Source organism: Anopheles coustani, chromosome 3, assembly GCF_943734705.1.
Source record: "Anopheles coustani chromosome 3, idAnoCousDA_361_x.2, whole genome shotgun sequence".
NCBI lineage: Eukaryota > Metazoa > Arthropoda > Insecta > Diptera > Culicidae > Anopheles > Anopheles coustani.
The window spans coordinates 81,720,055-81,747,097 of record NC_071288.1 but is presented as its reverse complement, the minus strand read 5'-3'; the positions used below and the strand labels follow the sequence as shown (position 1 = coordinate 81,747,097).

At 45.7% G+C, this 27,043-nt stretch overlaps 4 protein-coding genes across 4 annotated transcripts in view; 2 read left to right on the top strand and 2 right to left on the bottom strand.

Moving 5' to 3' along the window:
- The window catches only part of LOC131259749 (phosphatase Herzog), a 43,947-nt gene extending 28,920 nt beyond the window's left edge, over window positions 1-15,027 (bottom strand). The window contains exons 1-2 of the mRNA XM_058261325.1: window positions 14,928-15,027; window positions 13,183-13,725 (exon numbers count right to left, since the gene is read on the bottom strand). Of these exons, the coding sequence (XP_058117308.1) occupies window positions 13,183-13,261 (79 nt within the window). The 5' untranslated portion in view covers window positions 13,262-13,725; window positions 14,928-15,027. The remainder of the gene's footprint in view (window positions 1-13,182; window positions 13,726-14,927) is intronic.
- Window positions 15,028-16,753: 1,726 nt separating this feature from the next.
- Window positions 16,754-17,834, top strand: LOC131259751 (proteasome subunit beta type-7). The gene is made up of 2 exons (XM_058261328.1): window positions 16,754-16,922; window positions 16,982-17,834. Exons 1-2 carry the CDS (start codon window positions 16,861-16,863, stop codon window positions 17,757-17,759), a joined length of 840 nt encoding a protein of 279 aa, XP_058117311.1. The 5' UTR covers window positions 16,754-16,860; the 3' UTR covers window positions 17,760-17,834.
- A 317-nt stretch (window positions 17,835-18,151) lies between these two features.
- Window positions 18,152-19,122, bottom strand: LOC131259753 (small ribosomal subunit protein uS9). The gene is made up of 3 exons (XM_058261330.1): window positions 19,044-19,122; window positions 18,904-18,948; window positions 18,152-18,783 (listed from the first exon to the last, which is right to left on the bottom strand). Exons 1-3 carry the CDS (start codon window positions 19,050-19,052, stop codon window positions 18,391-18,393), a joined length of 447 nt encoding a protein of 148 aa, XP_058117313.1. The 5' UTR covers window positions 19,053-19,122; the 3' UTR covers window positions 18,152-18,390.
- Window positions 19,123-19,552: 430 nt separating this feature from the next.
- On the top strand, window positions 19,553-24,429 carry LOC131259729 (structural maintenance of chromosomes protein 2). The gene is made up of 4 exons (XM_058261305.1): window positions 19,553-19,906; window positions 20,040-21,973; window positions 22,034-22,182; window positions 22,969-24,429. The coding sequence occupies exons 1-4, from the start codon at window positions 19,739-19,741 to the stop codon at window positions 24,288-24,290; spliced, it is 3,573 nt and encodes a 1,190-aa protein (XP_058117288.1). The 5' UTR covers window positions 19,553-19,738; the 3' UTR covers window positions 24,291-24,429.
- The last annotated feature ends 2,614 nt before the right edge of the window (window positions 24,430-27,043 follow it).

Here is a 27,043-nt window from a genome sequence, read left to right as displayed (position 1 = left end):
AAGATCGCGGAGATCGCGGTCGAAACCACTACCACCAGCAGCGAGACTCCGGAATCGCGAGACTTGTTGCGAGACGGCGTACACTCCCCATCATTATCATCGCCGATCATCGTTCGGCGTAGATTCGTCATCGAGGCGGCGTGTGATCAACGTCTTGAACGACCTGGACCGCAAGGTGTGGCCGCGCAAACGTTGGGTGTATGATATTTTTGATGACATCGGAGTGTGGTGTAGTAGATTATTTTTTTCTCTTTCGCTTCCATCCAATCCACAAACCGTTATAGCTGGAGAAACATGGCACGGCATGGAACGACCGAAAAGGAAATCTTGAATGGAACATAAATGTTTTCCGCTGGGTGGAGTTTTTCGACGACAGGAAATGCAATAAAAGCTACACCACCACTGTCGGACACGGGCACTGTTGACATTGGTAAACCGCGCTTGTTTGTTCGACTGATCTTATCGTATGAAGTGTGCATTTTCCAAGATTGAATCAATAAACCAAATCAACGCCAGAGAAATGTCGTTACATGTCCGTGGGGATTTGAAAAACTGGTAACCCAATTCGTCATAACGTGGCAATGTCTACCCCCACCCCGTCACCTCTATTTGATTCCACTTTCAGCTGACTGATGTCATCATCAAATGGGTCCACAGATGCAATCGATAAGAAAAAAGATAGAGCTTCGAAGCAAACATGGTACGCGACAAGGGGGGTTAGTACTTATTGATATGACAATGCTCAAATTGAATAAATGTGGTAGTTTAACCGCTGGCACTGGATACACCGCTACTATCGCTACTACCGCCACTGACGTCAGCGAGTACTACTGTGACTGGCGTACACTGGAGGCCATACTAATCAGGTTAACCTTGAGCTGCATAGATATTTCAAATCGGAGGTGCCTTCTCTCGATGAGAGTAGTTGTGATGGTGCTGACTTCTAATCGCGAATCTGTGCTTCTGGACAGAGGTTATGAATCAAATATACAGTCGTTCGAACCTATCTTTGCCTATAACCCACCCATGATTGAAATAGTGCATCAGCTTCTGTCGCTAACGCGTATGATAGTCTCTAACTCAACAGCTTTTGTCTCGTGTTCATCTGGTTTTGTCTCCTGATTTCAATTTTGTATCTATCTGAAAATTTGGCTACTTAGACTGTACATTATTGTTTGTACTTAGAACTATTTTACAAAGCTGCCTACAAAAAGGAAATGAGGCAATATTATTACCCAATTAAATATTTGGAACTGAACCAAATATATGGAAGAGATTGATAACAAACAAAACAAGTAACGTTAATCAGCTATGCAAATAAATAAAAATCCCCGATTTCGGAAGTTTTGAAGGGTAAATGAATTTATGTTTATTTTTGCTACACTGTGATTATCTACGAAAACCGCTACTACCTTTTTTCATGTTTTCGGCCAGAGACAAAACCTGATGAGTTAGTGACATACTCAGATGCGTAAGAAGACAAAAGCTGATGAGCTACTTAGCAAAACTTAGTGCCTTAGAGACAACACCATCTGCTTTCGAGATAAAGTTGAGTGGCAACGGGTGCAATAGTATGTGAATGTTAAACACTTGGTCAACATAAAAGTCGACAGCTGTTTTTAGTTTCATGAGATTCTTACATCTGTTTAAAGTCGCGAAAGAAAAAAGTATTATTCGCATATTCTCCCCAAGCGATAGCTAGAATTGATTACCGAAGGAAGAAAGACTAGTAACTTGTGTGTTATATCGACGTATGAACAGTAAAAGAAAAACATCCCGGTCCATGGATCAAGGTGACAACAGCAACGCGGGAAGTCTTTTGTAGACACCGATGTCCCCAAGTTGACGCCCCGGACGTCTTCGTAATACGTCGAAGTATGTGTTATAGAGAAACAAAGCTGGCTGTCGAGAATTAATCGCCCGACAGCGTAACCGATGCTTATGTAATGCTAATCCACGACCCGTGGACGGAAGTTTGAGCGTCCCTCTCGGGGATGAAGTAATCTGACGGTCCAAGGTTGGCGCTGGTTGGTAAGGTGATGTGTGTTGTGTTGTTACGACAATTCTCGACACCCACCCTCCGCCTCCATCCCACCCAGCTAGAACACATAATAATCTGCCACCTAGTGTGCGAATGTATGAGCTGTGAATGTGTGTATTATTTTGGTTTGGTCGGGGGCGACAAAACGCCATCGGAAACAAACATGCCCATGTGTCGGTGTTTTTGGTCCAACAGAGTCCAAGGGTCCGCTACATAGTAATAGAAGCTCCGTGATGTGGAGTGCGTCAGCACGGCCGAAACAACATACAAATGCCAAACAAACCGAGCAAGGGAAGCGATATATTTTTCCACCATTTATTTACCTCCTTGTCGGCGATGAGGTAGGCGTGGAAGACGCACCGTCTGGTGGTTGGCAAAAAATAAACGGGGGGGGGTTGCCGATAGTCGTCGATGCACTAACGTGATGCATGCGCACGTTGCAACTGCAGCTCCTTGCAGCAGGACGGAAACCTGTACCGGTTTTGGCCGGCTCCGGCTGTTCGTCGTGTGTCTTTATTTTGTGCGATCTATTATTTCGTCGAAAACGCCATCGGAAAATAAATACATCGCTATCCAATACAAACCGAACCGGAGACCACACCATTACATCCACGTGAAGTGCTGGTGGACTGGCTTGGGGAGGATGCAGTGGTGGATGCGCCGATGCATTTATTATTCACCACTGCAATTACCGACTTTGACGGCCGGTGATGGGTAAAAGATTGAATTTAAATGCGATAACGATTGTCACGCGAACACCGGCTACGCCCTTTCAAAGCGGGCGAGACTAGTAGGGCCCTATAGGAATAACAAAAAAAAGCAAACAATCGTCTTTTTCCTGCTTTTAGAACTATTTCCACAACCTATGAACGAGAGTCATGAAGAGAAAAAACTTGAAAAATTCTCTAGAAATGATAGAATCGTGAGAAAACAATGAAGGAGTAAAGCACTACAACCAATAACACAAATTCAATCGACTGAAAAATGTCTCCAAAAACTGTAATACACAATAATTTCCAACTTATCAACCCGGACGAGACAGCTGCTAATGAAACCGGATAGAATCCGACGGACCACAACACAAATGGACGCCCTATCTAAGGCACCCAACTCAACCAAAATGGGAAAGGTTTCGAGGATTCGTTCATTGGAAGGAAGAAAACAAAACACCAAACATTTTCCGGACCACCGGTGACTCATAGCTCCAGCGCGTCAGCGTGTCTTTCGTGGCAGATTAGTAAAAGTGACGAAGCAGTGAGGTGGTAGATAAGAGACGGCCGGGAAAGAAAGTGACTCATGGACCGTCCCGATCTCCTCCGTCATGAGAGGTGTGTGACAAGCAGTCCCGAAAAAAATAAAAAAAAACCAAAGCGTCCCTTTTTTCCCGTCCGACTGGCTGATTAAAAGCTACAGTTTAAAAACACCCTGTTCAACAGGGTCGAAAAATCGCATTGTGGCGCAGGACAAAACAATAAAGGACGTCGACAGCAGATCCCAACCGACGCCCGGTGACTGCTGGCAGTAGATCCTGTCCATTTTCATTATCGTTTGAGGCTACCGGGGCAAGTAAGACCGAAGGAAGAGCAAGGTGGCACGTAGCTTCGCGGTCGGGCGTAAATGGATTTCCGGTGAAAATTCCCAGAACGAAAGGAAAACAAACGAGCACTGGAGTGCGAGTCGTCTTTCATCCGCTATCGGAAACCGGAATGGTTGCGGCGCAAGGAACTCCGACCCTGTTCGGTTCGGGTGCTGATTTAGGTTTACGAGTCCCTGTTTTGTTTTTTTTTTCTTCTCAAGCGCCACGGGCCAATGCCACTTTACCCTCTAACAAAGTATTCACTAATCCTCATAAAAATTTCAGTAAAACAACACTTCTAAAAGCCTCGTACAGATTTATCGCGATTAGGTACAGCAGTTTTGGTATTTTTGTTTTTTTTTTCGCGCGAAGGACCGAACATGTTAAAGGAAACGAAAGGGTGTTCGGAGTGTTCTGGGAGGTGTTCGAGTGGAAAACATCAGAGCAAAAAACCACTTTCCTTCTTTTCCGTCCCTTTTCCATTCGGAGCCGAAAGGAAATGAAATGAAAATGGTTCTTTCAAAAGCCGAAAATCAATCGGAACTGTCCACAAAGAATCAACACACTCCTGCAGAACGATGACGAGACCATTTCACCGTTGTTGGTCTTAATTAGTTTCATTAGCAAACTCTTGAGGCCGTCAATTAACCGCTAATTGATTGATTATCACTGATTGAACCCGTCACCCGGTTGGACACAATTCACACCCCACCCCCCAGACGTTGCTCTCGTCTTGAACGCAGTGTCGAGATGTTCCTATTCGAAAACAAATATGATGATCCCCACGGTTTCTTTGAAGGAAGTTAAAGCAATTTTGATTTTCATCTTGACTTCGATCGACACTAACCGATGCAAAGCTAAAGCCTGAAAACTCGCGTGAAGACAAGCAACGATTTCCACAAGGTAAAGAAAGCAGGCAAACAACAAACTAGTGGCACGTGGAAAGCTGACGATTAAATTTAGATTAGGAGGTTCCGACCTGCAACCGGAGGTGAACTCGTATCTAAGCCGGTTCGCAATGTAGCCATTCTAGCGAAGGACGTTAGCCGATGGAAATCCGTTTTAGAAATGTCAAGAAATCCAAATACGTTGCCCAAGGAGCTGTGCAAGGTCGCTGGAACTTTTCCTTGCGTGAACCCCTCAAAACAACGCTGCTCTTTTCCTTCCGACGACGGCGACGGCGTTACCCGTCATCGACGGCGACGAGGAAAAATCAACAAACTAACCAACCAAACAACCGATCGACCCAATGTCGAGGTCGCGAAGGTGAAGGTTCACAGCATAGTGCGCCGTAACGGTCGATTTTAGCATACTGGGAAAGTATAATTACGGAACACACGGAACCGGAACCGAGCCTCCTTCTCCGTACCAGACCATCTCCCTCACCCCACGCTGCGGTATTTCGGTTTGGACGAAAGCTATCTTTTCCATGATTTGCATCAAATCGTCCTTGTCCGGAGTCTCTAGCTGCAGCAACGCGACACAAGAAAACTAAACCACAGTGAAGAAGCGGCGGGGGGCCTGCTGGTGACATTTAAGAAAACGGAAAAATGTCCGTTCCTGTCACGGCTTGTTTTCGTCTAGTGCCCTTTATAATAAGCTGAATCTAAAGCGACGGCTAGACACAGCGGTATTCGCACGAAAATTCCCGCCGTCCCGCGGGAATCCCGCTGGACGACGGGAAACTCCATATGAAAAAAACGGATTTCGTTCCCGCTATGTTTAAAAAACGCGAAACTACGACCCGGCGGGAACGGACGCATTTGCTTAATTGAAACGTTTCATGAAAAGTTTCATTCGCTTGCTACAACAACGTCGGTATGGGCAACGTATATAGATGCGGCCGATGTTGTTGGAGAGAAACCAAAATGCGAGTAGTCTTCGACGCAAAATTTTGGAGGAGGAACTCAACAACACCATTCATAAACTTTATATTTGATAATGACTCACAATTCCACTTTTACCTGCCGCCAATTTAGATCACGTAAACAAACTAAAACGTAAACAAAGCTTCACTTTGACAAATCGGACGAATAAGCTCGTTCCCGCTGGATATTTTGTCGAATCTGGGCTACTTTTTCCCGTTCCCGCCACCGGGAATTCCAGGCAAGTTTAAACAGCGGTTAAGGCAATATGCGACGATTAGCATTCCACAGCACATTTCTCACCGCCGTCATTTCGGCCAACGGTTGGAGTAGCGAACTAGAAGACGCAAAACCCTGGGTGGAACCTAGCTTTTATTTTCCGAGCCCCGGAAAAGCCACCCAAACAATTTAGCCTCGCATATAAAGATATAATTGCCAGTTTGATAACCAAGATTTACATGTCGCCCGTAACCGTTCATTGGTTTATGTGCGTGCGTGCGTGTTTGTGTGTGTGTGTGTTTATCTAGCAAAATTTTACCAAAGCACGCAACGCTTAAAGCCGTACAACTAATTGACCGTTGCCGGCGAGTGGTCGTCTGCCTGGTCCTACGACCATAAAAGATGATTTACACATCGGAAACCTCATTTCACCGGCCGCAGTTCCTGAGAGTAGCCCCAGCTGTTTAAATATTGAGGAAAGTCGGGAGAGGTCGGGCGTAATCCTCCATCTTATAAAGAGCTACCAATAAATTATGCAATTCTTTCGCCCGTCGAAAAAGTTAAACGAAAGCAGATAAGAGGATCTATCCATTTGGTGAAAATTGAGCTGATAAAACGATAAACAAGTTTTTGATGACACAATACATTTTACAAGCGGCAAAAAGATTAATCCAATTCATGGCCTACGCAAGCAAATACAAGACATAAAATAGAAATCAAAGAAATTAAAAGATCCACAACAGTGTGCCGTTGAATGCACTATAAACCTTAGCTCGGTCTAGGGAGGGCATCTTGGTTTAAGCACGAGACACCATCGAGAATGCAAACATTGTTTTGCCTCGGGTATAAAAAAAAGGCAAATGATGATCAAATAAACAAACATTCGACAAATTCAACGCCAGGGATTAAATAAACCTCTCGCCTATATTACCTTTCAAACGACTCAGAGTCTCCAATGCGATCCTCGAGAAGTGTTGGCCATTTTTGTATAGATCCCGAACCGGGGAACCACCCTAGAAAGCAGCTCCGACGACCAGCAGTTGCTATCAGCAATTAGCACACCATGACCAACTGCTGCAGTGATATCGGGTCCGGTTTTGGGGTAGCTTTGGAGGACCGCAGCCCTTGGAGGGACTGGTGAGTGCGGGCGCTGCAGCAAACATAATCGAGTCGACAAACATACGACCCTCCGGGGGCGACTCACCCCACAACTACGCGCGCCTTTAAGCAGCTGCAGCCACAGGCCGTCCCTGGAACGGCTACAATGTGTTTTTCTATTATTTTTGCACACCGACATGAGTGTGATTTAGATAACCATGGGCTGGGTGTATATTCGCACAAACACAGGCGTGTACGGAGCAATCTTGAACAATCGAAGGGACTCGGTCGAGCGGGGAGAGGTTTTCCTGGGTAGTGATTCGACGGCGAGCGCCGTGCTGGTGTATATACTCTGATAACGGCCGGCAAAGTGCCGGAGCGTGAAACAAGATTCTAAACGCCCCGGAGGCAAGACCCTGTATCCATGGCGCACGGGCACACTTAACTCGCAAAGCCCTCGCCTTTACCGGATTAGGCCCGGGCGGAACGTGTATCCTCGCGCATTTGCTGTTTCCGGTGCAATGGAACAGATAAATTAGTGTCACCGTTCGGCAACAGAAGGATGATTTACCGGACACTTGTCGTCGAGCGTAAAGAACATGTGTTTGGCACGGACATCCAAACCCAAAATAAATTTTCCTATGAAGTTGTAGCATGTGTGAGGCCAAAAGATAAAGAAGAGCGTTATTAGTAGAAAACGGACAATTACTTCATCAACAGTACCAGACGAAGCCTTATCAACTTGTAAGAAGTTGTCACGCATGACCGGGAGCTTCAATGCACTCGAAACGAACCGTTAGAATCTGAACAAACGGGTGCCCTGCAATTCGTTTCTAATTGCTTTCGAAAGTTCTCCCACTTGAGAACGCATCATCATGAATGAACTTGCACACATTCAGCCACCGCAACGGCACCAACTCTCCCACGCCAAATCTTTCCCTTAAGGTTCATAGAAGGGGCAAGTACTTCGACATCGACTACTTCCCGCCCGCACAAAACCCAACCTTTTCCACCCCTCCCTCCACCGCAGCACCGAACGTGTGTGCCCGAACGCCATGCAAAAAGAGCTATTTCTGGAGATGTTTATTTTGAGATAAAAAAGGGACCCTCACACGCTTCGCTTCGATGGAGCGCTGGGATGGGGTGGCGCAGCGGGCGACATGCTGTGGTAGGTGGTGTATGTCTCTATGGGAAACTAAATATTGCGCCAACCCCTCCCCTCCCCAGTGTACCCTTGCACCAAGCCGTGCGTGGGTGCAGCACCATGGAACGTCAAGGATGACGGTGGCCCCAACGGTAGAGAAATATTGCTTCCATGCCGACATCGATTCCGATGCGGAAACGCAAAAACACACATGCATTTAAAAGAGAGAGAGAGGGAGAGAGAGAGAAGCCATGGGACGTGCGTGAACATTAAATTATAATTGTGAAATGATAATTTCCCCCAAGCATCTCTCTTTCTCTCTCTCTCGTTCCCTACCTTCACCGAGACACACCATACACGCGCGTGCGATGATGTCAGTCAAGTCGGTTATGGAAGACGAGGGTTCAAAACTCTTTTCTCGCCCTGTTTTTTTTTTATTTTGCACGATTGCCAGCAGCTGATAGCGGTAAACGGGCTCACAAGGCAAACCCCAACCGCAAGCAACGCGACCACAAGCCTGAAGTCGAAAACCACCACAGCTAGTGGCGCTTCTGAGAGGCCACAGAGCTCCTCGTCTGATTAACAGCAAAACTTATTTACTTCTGATGGAACAACATCGACCGATAGCATCTTGGCCCCCGTCCGGTTGATATGTTGTGTGGCCGTTTTGTGCGGCTGGGGGTTTTTTTTAGTAAATCAAGGGTTCTTTTTTTAAACAATCTCAAAACACCCCAACGGAAGGTCAGCTGGTTCTGCTCCACGAATGGAAGCAACAACAACCAGCAAGTCGGTCATACGAGGCAAAAAGTGTTAGACCGCGCGCAGAGTGAATTTGTTGCTTGGCCAAGAAAAAGCGCTCCAATCGCGTCTTGTGAAGAACAATTAATTAGCAGATGGTCAAATGAGATTAAATGGAAACCAAACCGAGACGAACTTCTTAGCGCAGCGTTGCTCCAAAAAGCGATGAAAATCTACAACTATTTACCGGGCAACACCTGCAGGAATTTTCCAATTATTATAATCGCAGACAGCCCCCAAACGGCCGGTAGCCTTAATCGATTACCGAGATGTGTAAAAAGAAAAGCATCTATGAAGTATTTGAAACATTTCAAGCTAACCGACCACACCGAGGAGTTCAATTCCATACCTTCAGCACAGAGCATTCCGAGGCGGCCGACGCACGTCCAGGATGGGCAGGGGGGAAAAGCGAACCGGGGAAAAAGCAGTGAAAACGAAAGTTGCAATCTATGTCAGTGGAAGCAAACGCCGCACCACCATTTTAAGCCCCCCTACCTCCCTTTTGGCCGCAATTGAAATCATCGTAAAGTGAAGCGAGGTGTTTAATTGTGGAACGAATCGATTTATCGATAGATATCGTGAAGGAATCGGTATCGGAAAATCGAGGTGAAACGCAACTTCCGAAGTAAGGTGCAAGAGCTCACCGATGGATGGAAATAGCAACAATCTACGATGGAAATAGCAACTGCTCGTGGTGCATTGCGTTAAACTTTGATAACACGTAACCGAACCGGGCGCCAAATGCAGCAATTAAAGGCCAGAAGCTGTGTTCGGGCCGATGGGGGATGATAAGAGAAGAAACGGAAAGGGAATAATAAGTGGATGTTTCTTGTAATACTTGAAGTAGGCTAACATTTTGGTCATTTTGTGGCAGTGGCCAATGTAGATCACAGTGTCATAAACACACCGTAGGACCTCACGGTCGTTTCGCTTACGACCAATTATCTTTTACTGCCATTTCGACACTCCACTGGCCTCTGGTGGGCCTCTCACAAATTGAACTGACGATGGCAACCATCTGCGATGGTTCGGCATCAAGATGAAACCGTTAAACTTTGACAGTAATTTGTGATAAAAGTATCATTTTATATTCCTCGGTCTTCAGGGCCGAACGACCGCATTATAATGTTCGTATTCTACGTTCAGGTTTCTCCAGGGATATCAGACGACTTTGCCTAGAGTGACGAGTCCACCCAGGAATGTATTGGGCCTATGCTGCCAAGGAAACGTACCTAATCAATCGAAATTATTGATATTTTATTGATTTCCACTCCATATCCACGCCTTCCGGTAGCATCCCCCCTTGCCCGCTGTACACCGATAATCCCCGGTACTTTATGGCGAGTGCGGGATCGATCCCAGGAGAAACTTGGCAGTCACCCTACACTACAGCGCTCTTTCCTTTCCTTCAACCGGTTGTCGCCAACTCCAGCCGCAGGCGTGGTGAAGTCCACAGGCCGCATTCTATTGACACACTTTCCACACGGACGCGCTGCTGGCGACGCCGGAACGTGCCTCCCATGGAGCCATGTAGTGCGCACGGAACCGGGATAACCGGGGAGAGACAGGAGCAGCAACGGAATAATAACAGGTACACAACACACACAGGGGCAAGCGAAAACCCGCCAGCCAACCAGACAGCAAACGGCGTACGTAGTCCCCGACTTTCGTTAGACGCCTAGCCCGCAGACTACCTTGGACCGCACGCCACCTTGGCCTAGTGAGGCATAGATCGAACATACGGCTTCAAGGCTCGAGTCTCGAAGTCGTGCCGCTGGCGAATGGCGAATGCAACAGTTAAGATAGGAACTTCGAACAGGAATAGCCTTCACTTTTCGATCCCGCTGGCATCTCCGGGCGTTTGGGGAGTTCGAAATGGCGGTGAAGTAGCGTCTAAGCGCCATGGAGATGCACCGGTATTTGCAAAGAAATAGTCTGCACGTCTGGGGACGGCAGTGATGCTCCCCGGAGAGGTCAATAGCCGAAGACTTACAGCGTCAACCAGCGTTACACCTGACGGCGTGTAATATCTGGAGCCTACTTAGCCTGGTTTTTCGTCTCTTATGTATCGCAAAACCGTTTGGCAAACACGAACGTTGATTGCAGTCATCTTTTGCAACGGTTTTTGTAATTCTCTTTTTCCTTTCCTGCATTACAGAAAACGCACCCTACGCTTATAAAGACAAATAACCAATTCCAGAAGCTACGAAAGTGAAACAATTCACGATGAGAAATCTCAACTCGGACTGTTCACAAACTGTTCACGATTACAAGAGTTTAACTAGACTGCGTAACATCAATGTTTAAGAGGATTCAAGAGAATACCTTCTCTATCTTTAGATGTCGTGGCAAACATTTCAGAATTTAACAACTTACTTACTTTTTTGAACAGGTGCGCGTGCAGGTGCAGGTGTGGAGGGTTGGTCACCTAACATTAACTATAAATTTTCCCCGACAGAGGGAAATTCCACCGCAAAATTGTAGGTATTCCGAAACCCTTCAAACGAAGATGCTAGCCGTCGTTCGACGTGACACAACCAAAAACCTGCTGAGTGAAAGTTCAAAGGCACCCAACACAGGGATTTGCGCCACACTGAAAGGTGGCTCGTCGTCAGTTCGGTGGAGAAGGCGAAAGAAAGCTCCGGGGAGGTGGCGGAACTACTCGCGTTAGGGAAAGAAACTTTCTGCACCGAGGCGAAAGTGATATAAAATCAATCTCGCTCGCCGCTGAAGGAAAATCTCGGGGTATCTAGCGCCTTTCGGTGTGCGCGCACCTGATGGTGGAGGCGCTTGGGAATTCTTATGAATATCGTCCGTGTTCTGCGTGAAATCCCGACCATATATTGCCGTCGAAGATTGCTCCTACAGTGCTTGAAAAATTGACTGCGTGGAAACGGATGTCGAAGAAACCAAAGGGGGGTTCTATGTCTGGCCTGACATAGGATCTGTATGCTAGGCTAAGACGCCGGTTTTGCTTAGGAAACTTGCGGAGGCGAGTTTTGTGCACCTGTTACTCATACTTTTCGATAACGGACTCAACTTTTTATTTGTTTTTTTACCAGGAATCGCTTGACGGCGAGATTGCTTGAGTTATGAAACATTGCAACGTTGAGTTATAGGCTACATTGGACAAACGGTTTTCTTGCTCAATGTTCTTAGAAAGAATGGAAACTCCCTATTTTTAAAAGATAAAATATTTACTAGCCCTGTTACGATAAACGTTAAACAAAATGGGTAAAACATGTTTTCTGTAAACCCCTCTTTGCCACTCGATTTCTTTCGAGATGAAAAGTCCCGTATTTCTATCCCTTTCCTTAATGATATTTTTCCAATCAAACACCCAACCAATAAGATGATCCCTCCATTAGAAACACAGCACATACGGCCATCGGCTGGTAGCAAATACACCCCGAACGCCTTCACGTTTCAGGCTTGGCATTGGTGGTTCGCCAAAAAAGGAACTTCGTCATCCCTTCCGCTTCCACTGCAGTAACGCTCCAATGACGAGGGATGTGGGTGGCAGAACGTGTTCTAAATCACCAAACCATGGACCAACGCCGGTTCGAGGCAGGGACGATACACGAGTGGCCGCTTTTTGCATCCACATTACCCAGAAGGGTGCGCGTAGGGAGTATGTTTGTTTTTACCTCCGTTTGTTTCCAGTTTGTTTCTTCTCCGTGGAATGTTGTTAGGGGTTTTTTGGGACGACATTTAGGCCGATGTTCGTTCGATACTTTTGATCGGTTGCGATTCGGTCGAGGTGTATGTTTCTTGTTTTCCGCTTCATCTATCCCCTAAAACGAAAAACTCAAACGACTTGTGGCACGCAAACACGGTTCACTCGACAAAAACTTGTGTAGGCGAACTCTACAGTCGAGTTGAGAAGGAAACGGTACTCCCCTCGTATAAGCCGGCAGTGAAAGGTCAAAGATGTGGTTCAGACTACGTCTCGGCTTAATTTCTAGGTTGTGTTACTGGGAGTCGGCACGAATGTTTTACCTTGCGAGATTAAGCGAACAATTGGCGCAATATTTTCTTGTATCTTAGAGGTGTAGAAATGAAGGTTATGTTAATAAAATTAATTTCCAAAACAAACAATACTCAAACCGTATCAAACATATTTTCCCAAATGCCCTGATGGTTATGGTAATTGAAGCGAAGTTTATTAATCCAATCTAATGGCAGTTCTGAAACATTTATCCCATTATTCATGGAAACCGAAGATACTGTCTAAAACACCAAATTGGATGTCAAATTTTTATCCAAAAATCCCCCAAAATAATCTCCCTTTGGTAGGGAGATAAAATACGGCATTGACCCCTCTTGGTACAACGAAGGCCCAGCGGGAAAAAGGTTGAGAAAAACCCACGAAAACCGGACGAGCTGGCTTGCCGCAGCTGTGCGGTTTTCGCGCCCCCTCTGATCGGCTTCCCTGGCTTACCTTTCTCGTTGGGATAGCTGCTGTTCAGTTGCTGTTCGTCATCCCGCGACACCTGCGTAATGATGGATGTAGCGTCCATTTAAACCATTGGCCGTTGGTCGCTGGCCGTCCGGAAATGTGATGGATTGCGGGAAGAAGAAGGTGCGGTTCGTGGTCGTTGCTCGATGCCGGCAGTGTAATTCAGTCAGCCGGGACTTTTGCGGCTTTTTTTCTGTGCTAATCTTTCCTTGCTGCACTACTCCGGGAGCCCCGCTAGACCAAAACGGAACAGCAAGACGACGAGCGCGAAATCGGGTGGCCTTTTAATCCACTTCCGGTGTCACATCCGTTGGTGTATGTGCAGTTTTTCCTTTCTCTTTTCGATTAATCGAATTGTATCCAGGCTGATCCGGAGAGATTTTCATTAACGGGTTTCTTTATGCCTTCTTTTTACCACTGCTTTCTCAAACACTCACGTTTACATTCGGGGAATGGTAAAAAAAATGCATAAAACCAAAAATTAAATACCCCGCACTGGGCAGCTCGAAAACGCACTGCTATATGCTGTAGGAAAATAGAATTCACTTTACAATTAGAACACACAATCATACGCTGAATGAAAGAGGGCTGCTACGTTGGGTTTTCACTGTAATAGCATGGAAGAGCATGTTTTTCATTCCAAAAGCAATCGCCGCGAAAACAGTCAGCCATTTTGATTCACACACAGCTGTACAACATGTTGTCACTTGCCTTTGTGACCACCAAAACATTACACGAATCAAAACATTATAATTTTTAGAACAATAATCCACACGATTTCCAAATTGTAATGTTATCATTAATATGAAATACAAGTCGCATAGTGGTAAAAGGCTTTGATGGGAATGTGAAGAGAACACTGTATCAAAATATACTACTTCCGAAAGCAACAAAAATATTTTGAAAAATATGTGGCACGAAAGTATTCGCTTTTGAAGACATGTTTTCTTATGCCTTTTTCGTTTGTTTTTTTATGCGAGGAGATGTCATCAATGTACAATCATCATCAGAATCATTCATTGCACATAAACACAAGCATAAACTTGCGAACGTAGTAGTACAAACCGGTCGAACCGGTTATCACACAATGTAGGTTAGTATTGGTGTATTTCCATACCCTCGCGATGAAACGATTTCGAATGTATTTTTTATTTAACACGTCAATCGGTTAAAGGGCATCCGCTCACACGATCCAAACGGTTCATCGGTGACGAACTGCAAGTGATATCCGCCCTTTTCCTCCAACCCTCCTACATCCCTTATCCACAGCTCTTCACATTTATTCCACTCTAAACAGATTTCTAAACACAATCCTGTTCTTCCAAATGCGCTGGAGCGGGAAATTGCGAAACGCAAATCTCTCGCATATTCACATCCGACCAGTCCGAAGTCGTAGGGGGACGGAGTGGGGTGACGTAGTCGCTGAACAATGTCACTTTATTCGTACACAATTGTGGTTGCTACGAGATGAGCACTGGTCCCAAATAAATTGCCCTTGTTTTTGGGGTGTGGAGCTGCTGGATTCCTGTTTTCTTTCTTTTTTTCGCTGATCGACTTCGACCGCACGCCGCTCGATTTCACACACATAAAACCCCAAGAGAAACTAGTCCATCTAGGGAGTTTTGATGGACAACTTGAAACTGGTTTTTATACGAATAACTTAGACAGCACTCTATCATGGTTTTTTGTTTACATTTTGCCTGTATAGCAATAAGCTTAAAACTAACCGTTTCGGCACAATAATCCTGCAGCACGTAGAAGCATTAACACGGGAAAACAACTGCCGAAGGAAAATACACGAAACAACCACTCGTGAGAAAGTTCCGAATCAAACTGACGCGAAAGAATTAGTGTTGGCAGAATCGGGTTTCGGAAGATTCGAAGATTCGATCGCTAGACGGTTTCTAAAGATTCGAATCCATTTTGACTAGATAAATTTGAGTCGAATGAGATTCGAATCAGATTTGATTTGGTTGGCGCTCCGAATATTCATATTTGAATTGAATGTGACTCCAGATCTCCAGATACGAGATGAGTTGAATTAGTCCCGAAACGAGTTGATCTAGAGAATGGGATTGATTTCAGTTTACCCAAATTGAACGCTGAATAGAATGGATTGAACATGTTAGATTGAGTTTTTTACGAGATTTTACTTAGGTTCGAGAAAATTCCTGACCTTAATTCTAAGAAAGAAATGTAGTGTTTTTCTTCTTCTTGGCGTAACGACCTCTTGGTCATTGTTCCGTCGGGCACGGACTCTTAGTGCGCCCAACGTCGTGATTTTATTTTTCTTCTTCTTCTTCTTCAATCTTCCTTTTTTAACACTCGTGCCTGCCTGTTGTAGAATACAGCTGGTACAGCAGCGCCCTCCGTGGTCGGTTGCGGCTCCATAGGATGCTGGGAAGAAGCGCTCTCTACCTCTTCCTTGTAGCGGTGAAGGGCTTTCCCATCGCTGGTTACGTCTCTATCTCTCACTCTCCTACTTACAGTGGGTCCCGCTCTGCTCCTGTCGCTGCTTACAAGGATGCTGCACGAACCGCAATTCTTTTTGTAAAAGCCGAACCACAAGTGGCGGCGTGATTCGGGTTAACGAACGTTCAGCTCTGAAAAGAACTATTGCTTCGGGTCTGCTGGTCGCTGTGGTCTTCTTTCCTTCTAGGTTGGTGGTTCATGTGCAAGAGAGCGATTTCGCGGAAATCCTCTCCTTTTATAATTGGTTAATTCGCGGTTAATCAAAAACACGGTTGATCCGGGTATAAAAAGGCGATTTCATACGTAGCGAGCGTAAGTCGGTGATGGCACTTCAATGAAACTGCACGAATTCGCCTTTCGACTAAATGATAGGAGTCGGTCGAACAGTCATGCCTGCCCGTTTAAGGGCTTACGAGACTTGTTTCCCTGTTATACGTGGATAGTCAGTCCTCTCGTACAGGGGAGGGTCCGGTCTCGGTTGGGATTCGAACCCACGCCGTCGAGGTGGTGAGCCCCGACGCTCATGAGCCGATTTTCTAATCGGCGCTAAGAAATGTAGTAGAACATTGATTATCTGAGGCGTTCTACCATTATATTTAGCCCACAGAGTAGCAATGATTCTGAGCAGGTGCTGTTTCACATTTTTACCGGATTTCTACTAAAAATATCACTTTCCATTGAGCATCTTCCAAAGTGCGAAGTGTTACATACAAAAATCACTGTACCCGATTTGGGATTCAGATTCGAAGATCGGATCTCACAATAGATTTGAATTGCAAGATTCGAGTCCCTAAAGGGAGTTGGTTTTCCCAACACCATTACATAACTTCGCTTAAGCAACCGTGGTTAAAAGTTCAAATAATATAACAGATAAAATTACCAATATTTTTGTTAATTATTATCTCTTTAGTCGTGTTTTGCTACTTATCCTTCATATTATAGGTTTCCGGTCACCGAGAATTGTTGGGTTGTTGGACATTGCCATATTTTTTTAAATGCCTAACCTACGATTGTCAAACTGAATTCAATATGGCAGTCGAATGACAATAATTTTTCCTCGGCTGTCAATCTGTTTGGCATTCAATGAAACAGCAGTTTCAATCGCTACGAAAGAGGCGACTCAGTTTACAAAACAGCGAATCATTTACAAGCACAAGTAAATTTGTTTCGTTCTGAACTTTCTACAAAATGACCACCGACGTAGCTCGCGAATTTGAGGCTCCAGGATTCAGCTTCGAAAACTGTCGCCGGTAAGTGAATCCTTGTGTTTTCCGTTCGTACGTGAATGCATTGAATTGTTTCCTTTTAGCAATGCCCAACTTGTGAAGAATGGGTTCGTGCCGCCGAAGATGATCAAAACTGGCACCACCATTTGCGGGATTATCTACAAGGATGGAGTCATTCTCGGTGCCGACACCCGTGCCACCGAAGGTCCGATTGTGGCGGACAAGAACTGCGAAAAGATCCACTATTTGGCCAAGAACATGTACTGCTGCGGTGCCGGTACTGCTGCCGATACAGAAATGACCACGCAGATGATAGCCTCCAACTTGGAGCTGCACCGACTGAACACAGGACGCACAGTGCCCGTTGTGGTGGCGAACACGATGCTGAAGCAGTTTTTGTTCCGCTATCAGGGGTATATCAGTGCAGCTCTGGTTCTCGGCGGTGTTGACAACACCGGTCCGTACATCTACTGCATCTATCCACACGGATCGACCGATAAACTCCCGTACGCCACCATGGGATCGGGAAGCTTGGCTGCAATGTCTGTCTTTGAATCCCGCTGGAAGCCGGACATGTCGGAGGAGGAGGGCAAGAAGCTAGTGCGAGATGCGATTGCGGCCGGTGTCTTCAACGATCTCGGTTCCGGCTCGAACATTGATCTGTGCGTTATCCGAAAGGATGCTACTGAGTACTTGCGCACTTTTGAGGAAGCCAACAAGAAGGGCACCCGCAGCTTGGCGTACGACTTCAAGCCGGGTACGACGGCTGTTCTGCAGAGCAAGAGCTTCAAGGTGGACATTACCGACACGGTTGTGCGTCATTTGGTGCCGGAAGGCTTAGAGAGTATGGATACGGCTTAATGCGGTTTAGGTCTTGATTCCACACATATGTATTCTTTCATTTTCAAATAAACTGGTATCAATTCTGCGGAAGTACATGTTGGTTGTACGCTTTGTTTTAAGGTGACAGCAAATCTTGAAAGAAATATCATTATATCCATGCATAAGTGTTACTATAGTAACGAGTTTTAGTAGAATCATGAAACGTTCTGCCTTTTAGTGCATGAGAAATTCTTTCAGACATGGTTTCTGCTTAAAACAGAACTGTGAATTAAGAAATATTCAATTTCGTACAAAAACGTGCATAATTTTCCCATAACCAAACACAATGAGCGCGAGTGAGAAACTCTACAAGGTAGTCTTAAAAACAACTAACTTCAAGGGATACACAATAACAAAAACCACTTTTTCCGTAAGATTGTACAGATGTTTACGATTTATTCACCTTCATTTCACGTTTGCATAAAGCAAAACACTCGTAATCTTATGGAGAAATAATTCCCGTGTTGTCTATCGCCCAGTTTAACACTTCCATCGACTGCGCTAAACAATGACAGCCTCAGCCGGCGTCCACCATGGATTGATCCCGATGGGTTCGATAGTGGCGATGATAAACCGGACGAGTATACAAAACAGGACACTGTGTGGTGCCTTAACGGTACGACTTCTGGTAGCGGGCGCGGGCACCTGGACCACCGAACTTCTTCGGCTCGCAGCGACGCGGGTCAGCAACCAGCAGCGTTCGGTCGTACTGCGTCAGGATGTCCTTCAGTTCCTTGCGCGACGCCTCATCAACATACTTCTGGTAGAACGAAACCAGAGCCTTGGAGATGGCCTGGCGGATGGCGTAGATCTGGGCGACGTGACCACCACCGTTCACACGGATACGGATGTCAACACCGGCGAACTTCTCCTTGCCCAGCAAAAGCATAGGCTCCTGCAGCTTGTAGCGCAGCATTTTCGGTTCAACCTGCTCCAGCGGACGACCGTTCACACGAAGCAGTCCCTTTCCGCGCTTGCAGTAGGCAACAGCGGTGGCCGTTTTCTGAGAAAGCAAAAATGATACCGCACATGAACATTCCACACTCTCTTCTCCATATCCCCGAGGGATACCGGATCACTGCTCACGACGCCGCATTTGTCAACGGGTCAGCTTCATGCTTACCTTACGACCGAAAACCTGAACGGCGCTAATTTTCTCCTTCGGTGCCTAGAACGAAACAACATCGGGAACATTTTACAACCCATTGCAGCTTGGAAAGTACGGAGATTCACGATTTTTTACGATTTTTAACGAGCACTTACTTTGGCCATGTTTGATTCGTAGCACAACAAAACTAGAAAAGGAAAGGAAGTGCTTCCGCGCACACTGAACTCGAATTGACAACCGGTGACAGTTGTGAAGTGTGGTGAATTAATCGATTTCCGCAAGAGCATGTTCGCAGAGTACATACTGTCAAACGAACCGGTTATGCAAGGAGTCAACGCCAGAATGTATGCAATATAGATGTCTATCAATTTGCATGACTTTTTTAGGAGAACAAACAACCAGAAAGAAACAAATTGAACGACTTGACTGTAAAATAAAGTTAACACACAAATCACGTAGCTATTTTAGAAATATTACAAGAAAATCCAACAACCGGTTTAACGGTTGTGATAAATTGTCAAATTTGACAGTCATGTGTTGAAAATGGCGAACCGGTAAATATCTTTCACAAACCTGCCACCATTTATGAATTTTGTATCGACGCTTTTTGAACGCGCTTTTCGTAACCGTCATAATTTGACAGATTGCTGTGCGAAGCGTAGCAACAACAAAAAATAAATTAAAAAAACACTGCCCCAGCCGTGTTTGACTACAGAAAGGACGCTAAAAGTCGCTCGACGATCGAATAACTGTTTTATTTTGGGTGCGATTTATGTGAAATTATGTTGCGCACGAACTAATCGTACAGTTGGTTGGTGGAATTGGTATTGTGATTGTCCAACGCGTCAAGATGTACATCAAATCGATCATTATCGACGGGTTTAAATCGTACGGCCGGCGTACGGAGGTGCAAGGATTCGACCCCGAGTTTAACGCCATCACGGGTCTCAATGGAACGGGGAAATCAAACATTCTGGACTCGATATGCTTTGTGCTGGGTATTTCGAATCTGGTCCATGTAAGTATGCGCTTCCCGGCGCCCACTCGAGTCCGTTACGTTTGGCGCCCTTTTTCAAGTGTCAACGATTACGACCCCGTTGAGGCGAATCGAGGGACAGTTGGAATTGAAAGGTGTGTGTTTGAATTTGCAGGTCCGAGCGACGTCACTGCAGGATTTGGTGTACAAGAGCGGCCAGGCCGGCATAACGAAAGCCACGGTAACGCTAATATTCGACAACTCGAACCCAAACCAGTGCCCGATCGGGTTCGAGCACTGCAACGAGATTGCCATCACACGCCAGATCGTGGTGGGAGGGAAGAACAAGTACCTGATCAATGGCAAATCGGTGCAGAACAAGCGCGTTCAGGATCTGTTCTGCTCGGTGCAGCTGAACGTAAACAACCCGAACTTCCTGATCATGCAGGGTCGAATCACGAAGGTGCTGAACATGAAGCCGCACGAAATCCTATCCATGATTGAGGAGGCGGCGGGGACGAGCATGTACGAGGCAAAGCGTGACTCGGCGCTGAAGCTGATCGAGAAGAAGGACGCCAAACTGAACGAGCTGTACGCCGTGATCCGGGAGGAGATCGAACCGAAGCTGGAGAAGCTTCGCAAGGAACGCGAACACTACATCGAGTACCAGAAGGTCTGCCGTGACATCGAATACCTGACACGGCTGTACGTGTCATTCAAGTATCTGCAGCTTTGCAAGGGCGTGGAAGAGTCGGAGAAGACGATCGCAAGCCTACAGTCGGTGATTGACGAGAGTGAAAAGAAGATCGAAACCAATTGCGAAACGGCGACACAGCTTGAAGAGGAAGCGAAGCAGCTACAAGACCGCATCGACACGGAAGGTGGTGGAGGGTTGCACGAGCTCGAAGAACAGTTATCGGTGGAGAGCAAAAAGGAAGCGACGGTGTCCGCCGAACGAAACAACACCAAGGAAACCATCGGCGTGGAACAGCGCAAGTTAAAGAATCTCCAGAAAAGCATCCGCGATGACGAACAGGCATTGGCAGGGAAGGAGGCGGAAATGCAACGTCGTGGAGAAAGCTTCCAAGCACTCAAGGATGCTTGCGAGGCGGACGCGAATGCATTTGCCACCGCCCAGAAGCGCTTCGAAGCGGTAACGGCCGGTCTTTCGACTAACGAAGACGGCGAGGCGGCCACGCTGCAGGATCAGTTGATTGCGGCCAAACAAAAATCGGCCGAAGCGGCCACAACCGTCAAGCAGTCGGAGATGGAGCTGAAGCACTCGCAGCAGGTCCTACGGGACAAGCAGCAGGACATGAATAGTAGCGACGCGGCCTACCTCGAGGACAAGCGGAAGCTAACGAAAGTCGAGGGTCAAATCGGAGCGATCGAGCGGGATCTAACCGCGTCCGGCTACCAGGAGGGTACGATGGAAAACTTGTCCACCCGCCGGCAAACACTCACTTCGGAGATTCGTGGTCTGCGGTCGGATTTGGATCGACGAAATGCGCACCGTTGGGAGCTACAGTATCGTGATCCTGAGCCGGGATTCGATCGAAGCGCCGTCAAGGGGATGGTAGCGAAGTTGGTCACGGTGAAGGATCCAAAGTATGCGCAGGCCCTCGGTACCGTGGCTGGCGGAAACCTGTACTCCGTCATAACCGACACGGACATGACGAGTAAAAAGTTGCTCCAGAAAGGGCAGCTGCAAACGCGCACGACCATGATCCCGCTGAACAAGATCACTTGCCGCGAGATCGATCCATCGGTGGCACGCTTCGCCGAGGAGCTGGTGGGCAGGGAAAACGTAGCGACGGCTCTATCGTGCATCAGCTACGATCCGGCGGTAGACAAAGCGATGCGGTTTGCCTTCGGCCACTCGTTCATTGTGAAAGATTTGAACGTGGCAAAGCAGATCACTTACCATCCGCGAATTATGACGCGCTCGGTCACGCTCGATGGCGATGTGGTGGACCCGGGTGGTACGTTGTCCGGTGGTGCCCGGGCGAAGGGAAATGCGGTGCTGTTGGAGGTGGCCGAGATTAACAAACTACAAGTTCTGCTGCACCAGAAAGAAGCGGAACTTCGACAAATTACTTCTGAAATTGGGTACGCATAGAACACGACAGCAATCGAATCCCACTCATGTTTTGTTTTTCTTGGTTGTAGGAAAATTGAACAAACGGCCCATCGGTTTACGCAGCTGAAAGAACAGCACGATATGCTAAACTACGAGTTGAACAATTTAAAGCAGCGCCTTGCAAAGACGACCTTCCAGCAGACGCAAGAGGAAGTGGAGGAGCTCAAGAAAAAAATTGGTATGTACGAACAAATTTTTGCCATCATTTGCTTAATTATGGATAGAAAATTCAATCACTATCATCCAAAACTATTCACACACGATGAAATTTGATTTACCGTGAAGTGTACACGAACATAAATTTTCGTGAATAATACGAATTATCTAGATGGGTCAAATTGACTTTCAATTGGTGAAAGTTGTACGCAAGGGAGTTAAAAAAGAAACACAGGGTGCTTGAGGAATGTTTGCAGTAAATTGTTTCTCTTCTTTGTGTCACAATATTCGGATGAATTTGAATGAATAAAATGACGGTGGCCAACCGATTGCTCTCTTAGTTCGATATCTCTGCGTTTAGTAATTATTGGTTATTTTTACTGATATCTAACATAGTAACCTTTCCAGTGCTGTCAAATTCATTTGAATATTTGTACCCTAGCATGAGAAATAATTTGTTCAGTATAATACTTCAGAATATTTTAATATAGCTTTATGCATCAACTAGTTGTTGTAATAATAATAGAGATAGCATTGATCTACATGTTTTTGTATTATTCGTTAAGTTAAAACAAAGTTATTTATACTCCCATCAGAGACTTTAAGAATATTTAATTGATCGAATGGCAGTGTTACGAATTTGTAAAATTTTAGTCAGCGATGCTTTAAGTTTTTAGTTGTTTGTTCATGTCCGTTTAAACAAATACATTTCTTTGAATTGAAACTGTAAGGAAAGTTATTTGAAACATGGTGGCTAGAGTTCAACATGATATTGTTTCACCAATTTCTATTTTATCCTGTTCTGCAGAAACATTGCAGCAAACGATGGTAGAAGCACGGCAAACACAAACCCAGTGCAATGCGAAGGTAAAAGATCTGCAGGCGAAGCTCGCGGATGGAAAGGGGCACCGAGAGCGCGAGCTGAAGGCGGCCGAGGACGACATGAAGCGTACGAAAAAGAAAAGCGAAGAAAGTCGCAAGAACTGGAAAAAGCATGAGCAGGACTTCGAGACGTTGAAGCTGGAAATCGAAGAGCTGCAGAAGGGTATTGTGACTTCGCAGGAGCAGGCGGCCAAGCTGGAGGAGCAGATTGTGGCCTTGCAGCAGCGGCTGACGGAGGTGAGTGGATCGAGCGATGAAATGACGGCGGCCGTGAACGCACTGAAGCAACGCATCAAGGAGCACAAGGAAAAGATGAACTCGCAGAACAAGGAGCTGAAGGGGAAGTACCACCAGCGAGACCGATTGATGAAACAGAACGACGAGCTGAAGCTGGAGATAAAGAAGAAGGAGAACGAAATCGCGAAGGTGAAGAACGAGAACAAGGACGGGTACGATCGGATCGCATCGATGGAGCACAAGTACACCTGGATCCCGGAGGATAAGGAGTTTTTCGGCGTGAAAAACACGCGCTACGACTACAACAAGGAGGACCCGCAGGAGGCTGGCCGGAAGCTGAAGAAGCTGCAGGACGCGAAGGACAAGATGAGCCGCAACGTGAACCAGAAGGCGATGGTGTTGCTCGAGCGCGAGGAGGAACAGTACAAAGAGGTGATGCGCCGCAAGAAGGTGGTCGAGGACGACAAGAAAAAGATTCAGGCCATCATCACCGATCTGGACGAGGAGAAGAAGAAAAAGCTAAAGGTGGCATGGGGCGAGGTGGACGAAAACTTTGGCAGCATCTTCACCACGCTACTGCCGGGCACACAGGCCAAGCTGGTACCCCCGGACGGAATCGACTTTATGAAGGGGCTCGAGGTAAAGGTCGGCTTCAACGGCATGTGGAAGGAGTCGCTAACCGAGCTGAGTGGCGGCCAACGATCGCTTGTGGCCCTGTCGTTGATTCTCGCCATGCTGAAGTACAAACCTGCCCCGCTGTACATCCTCGACGAGGTGGACGCGGCGCTCGATCTGTCGCACACGCAAAACATCGGCAACATGCTGAAGGCGCATTTTACAAACTCGCAATTCATCATCGTCTCGCTCAAGGACGGTATGTTCAACAACGCCAACGTGCTTTTCCGAACAAAGTTTATCGATGGCATGTCCGGTGTCACACGTACGGTGAACGTGGCCAACCTAAAGAAGGCAGCCGGATTTGCTGCTGCTGGTGCGGCGCGAGGCAGATAATGAACGACACTCTTGGCTGAGAGATGAGTTAGTTTAATGTTTTACATAATTAATGTACGGTTTACAAACAATTCGACCTTTTCTATGGTTTACGTTTTTTTTATTGAAATCAATCTGATTATTTGTACACCGGAACTCTCCACTGCACGTATGAGATGTCTAGGAAAGTGACGAAAATACACAAACACAAGAGAAAAACTAGAGTCGTAAATAGCTTGTAGTTCGTTATAATATAAACTAAGTTCTAGTGTGGAACCATTTGACATTAATGCATTTAATATTTGTATTTAATCTTCAATGTTACAAGGTGTTCTCCTCACCCCGACAATATATTTCACTGCCCCTCTACTTCGTTTAAGACGTAGTTTTCGAGCAGTCTGCTCGATGTTTGTTCGATGTTTGTTTCACGTAGGACGTTTTTTAGGACGATTTGCTCCAAATCGCCTAGTGGGCAAGGAATTTGAAAATTTTACAGTTGGTTCGAATTTTATTTACCTTCCACGAGCTGCTTGAAATGTTTGTGTAAAACAGAAGATTTAGAAGTAACTGAACAAGTAATTGAGGTTGGGTGGAAGGTTGCACGTGAGAAAGGCCTTCACACTTGATTCGGGCATATCAAGGCAACCAATAGGATCCATATTCCATGACTACGGACCAAGGAGCTTCTGATCTTGCTACAATTTTGTTTAATTTCACCAATCGTGGCGACCATGGTGGGGGTATGCGACAGCCGATTGGTAGCGCCGGTTAGAAATTCGGCCCATGAGTGCGCCGAGGCTCACCACCTCGACGGCGTGGGTTCGAATCCCAAACGAGACCGGACCCTCGCCACGAGAGGACTGACTATCCACGTACACATAGGGAAAAAAGTCTCGTAAGTCCTTAACGGGCAGGCATGACCAACAAAACACGGTCGTTACGCAAAGAAGAAGAAGAGTATTGCATCTAAAAGCAACAGAGTGGTTTATATGCTTCGCGTAGTTTATTGTTAATTTACAATTAAATGTGAGAGATGCTTAATCTTAGCTTGTCAGTCAAAGTGTTAACTCGATGTTTTAGATCCTATAGGCTTTACGTGATATATCGATGCCAACCGGCTTCTTGTATGCAAAGTATGAATTACTTGTAAGCAAATCCTCCGTGAAATGTAGCAATTGATGCATTTAAAAAACTATTGTTCGAATTGCAAACGGCATTTTTTGCTTTTTTGTTCCAAGATAGGTTAAACTCAGTGAGCTTAAGATAACTATTAGTGCATAAAAATTTGCCTGAAACTGCACTAACCTGTCGGCTGCCAAGATGTTTGTAGTATATTTGTTCACCCCCCTCGGGTGGGACAAAGAAGCATTGCGATTTGATATAACAATCCATTTTACAAAACGTAGTCAAAATGAGATGGTAGCAAGATGGTCTTATCTGTTTTTACAGGATAGCAACTTATTTAAAAAATAGGTTGCCGGAATTTTGTTATCCCCCAGGCCGTCAAGCTTACATCTAAACGGGCGCATGTTTTTCGTCGAGTGGTGATGTGTGCTGAAAAGCGCGGTCCACCAATGTTGCTTGCTGCTAATGTTTCAACAAGATTACCTCAAATCGTTTGTCTAAAACGACAAACTTCGCGCTTAGGAACACCTGAACACCGGCACTAGCCACGATTACATTCTTTTGGATAAGCTTGGAAATGTACAAAGTGGTCCTTAATTTTTTATAAAGGACGTAATTTGCCTAATATTGTTTTCAGACAGGCATGAAAAACATCTCCATAGAGTGCGAAAATGAGAACTTACGTGATATGTTTATACTTTTTCTCGTAATGATTTTTCGAATTGCATAGTTTTTTGGTTTCATAATTAAATTTATTTTGGATGTAACAACTTTTCTCGAACTATATCTGCTAGCTATAAAAAATGATAGCCATGGCAGTCAACGTGTTACTGTGGGGTAATTTATTGAATTGATTTATGGAGAGCTCTACGCTCACAAATTAATTATCAAATGCATTAGTAAAATATAATTTTTTGCTAAAAATATTCTCAAACTTGTTGATATATCTTACTACAAGCAAGAAGGATCTAATGTAGAAACAAAACTAACAAACTGGAAAAGTTGGGTTAGTTTCAAAGTCATAAAATGGAACAGCGAGAGTTCTTGACCTAACTACGCCTTTTTACCAAGTGAGTTGAATGTTTAATGAAGAACTTGTTGTTCAATAGTACTTTTCACATTTTAGGATCATAGTATCTTCTAACAAACATACTTCCGCATGAAAAAACTTCTACGTTAAAAAGCGATCGTTCTGAACCAGTCGTCCAGAACCGGAAGCCTTTCTCACACATCAAAACCACCGACAGGATGTATGTCAACTCTTAAATTATCGACTGAATGTGACAAAAACACCCACAATCCTCTCTAAACTTGTGGTTTTCATCCTTGGTTTGAGTCCTCGTCACTGCCTTCGTATCCGTTGCCTTTGGGATAACTTTGGCAGCCCCGAAAAATTAGAACGACGAAAACACACTACCAGTGAGAGGGATATGATGTTAGAGGTGCGGTTGTCCAGATAGTGCACTTCGCAGTCGGTTAGACTTTTCGGGGAGATCCAACCCTACCTATGTGCGTTTTTTCGGTTTTTGGGAGTGGGATGTGCCTTCTACTCCGAAAAAGGTAAACAGCTACGTTATCCTTTTTGCTCCTTTTTTCTGCTCAACCTTAGAATCGCCACATCGGAGATGTTCGCACCGAGTTAGGCAAGT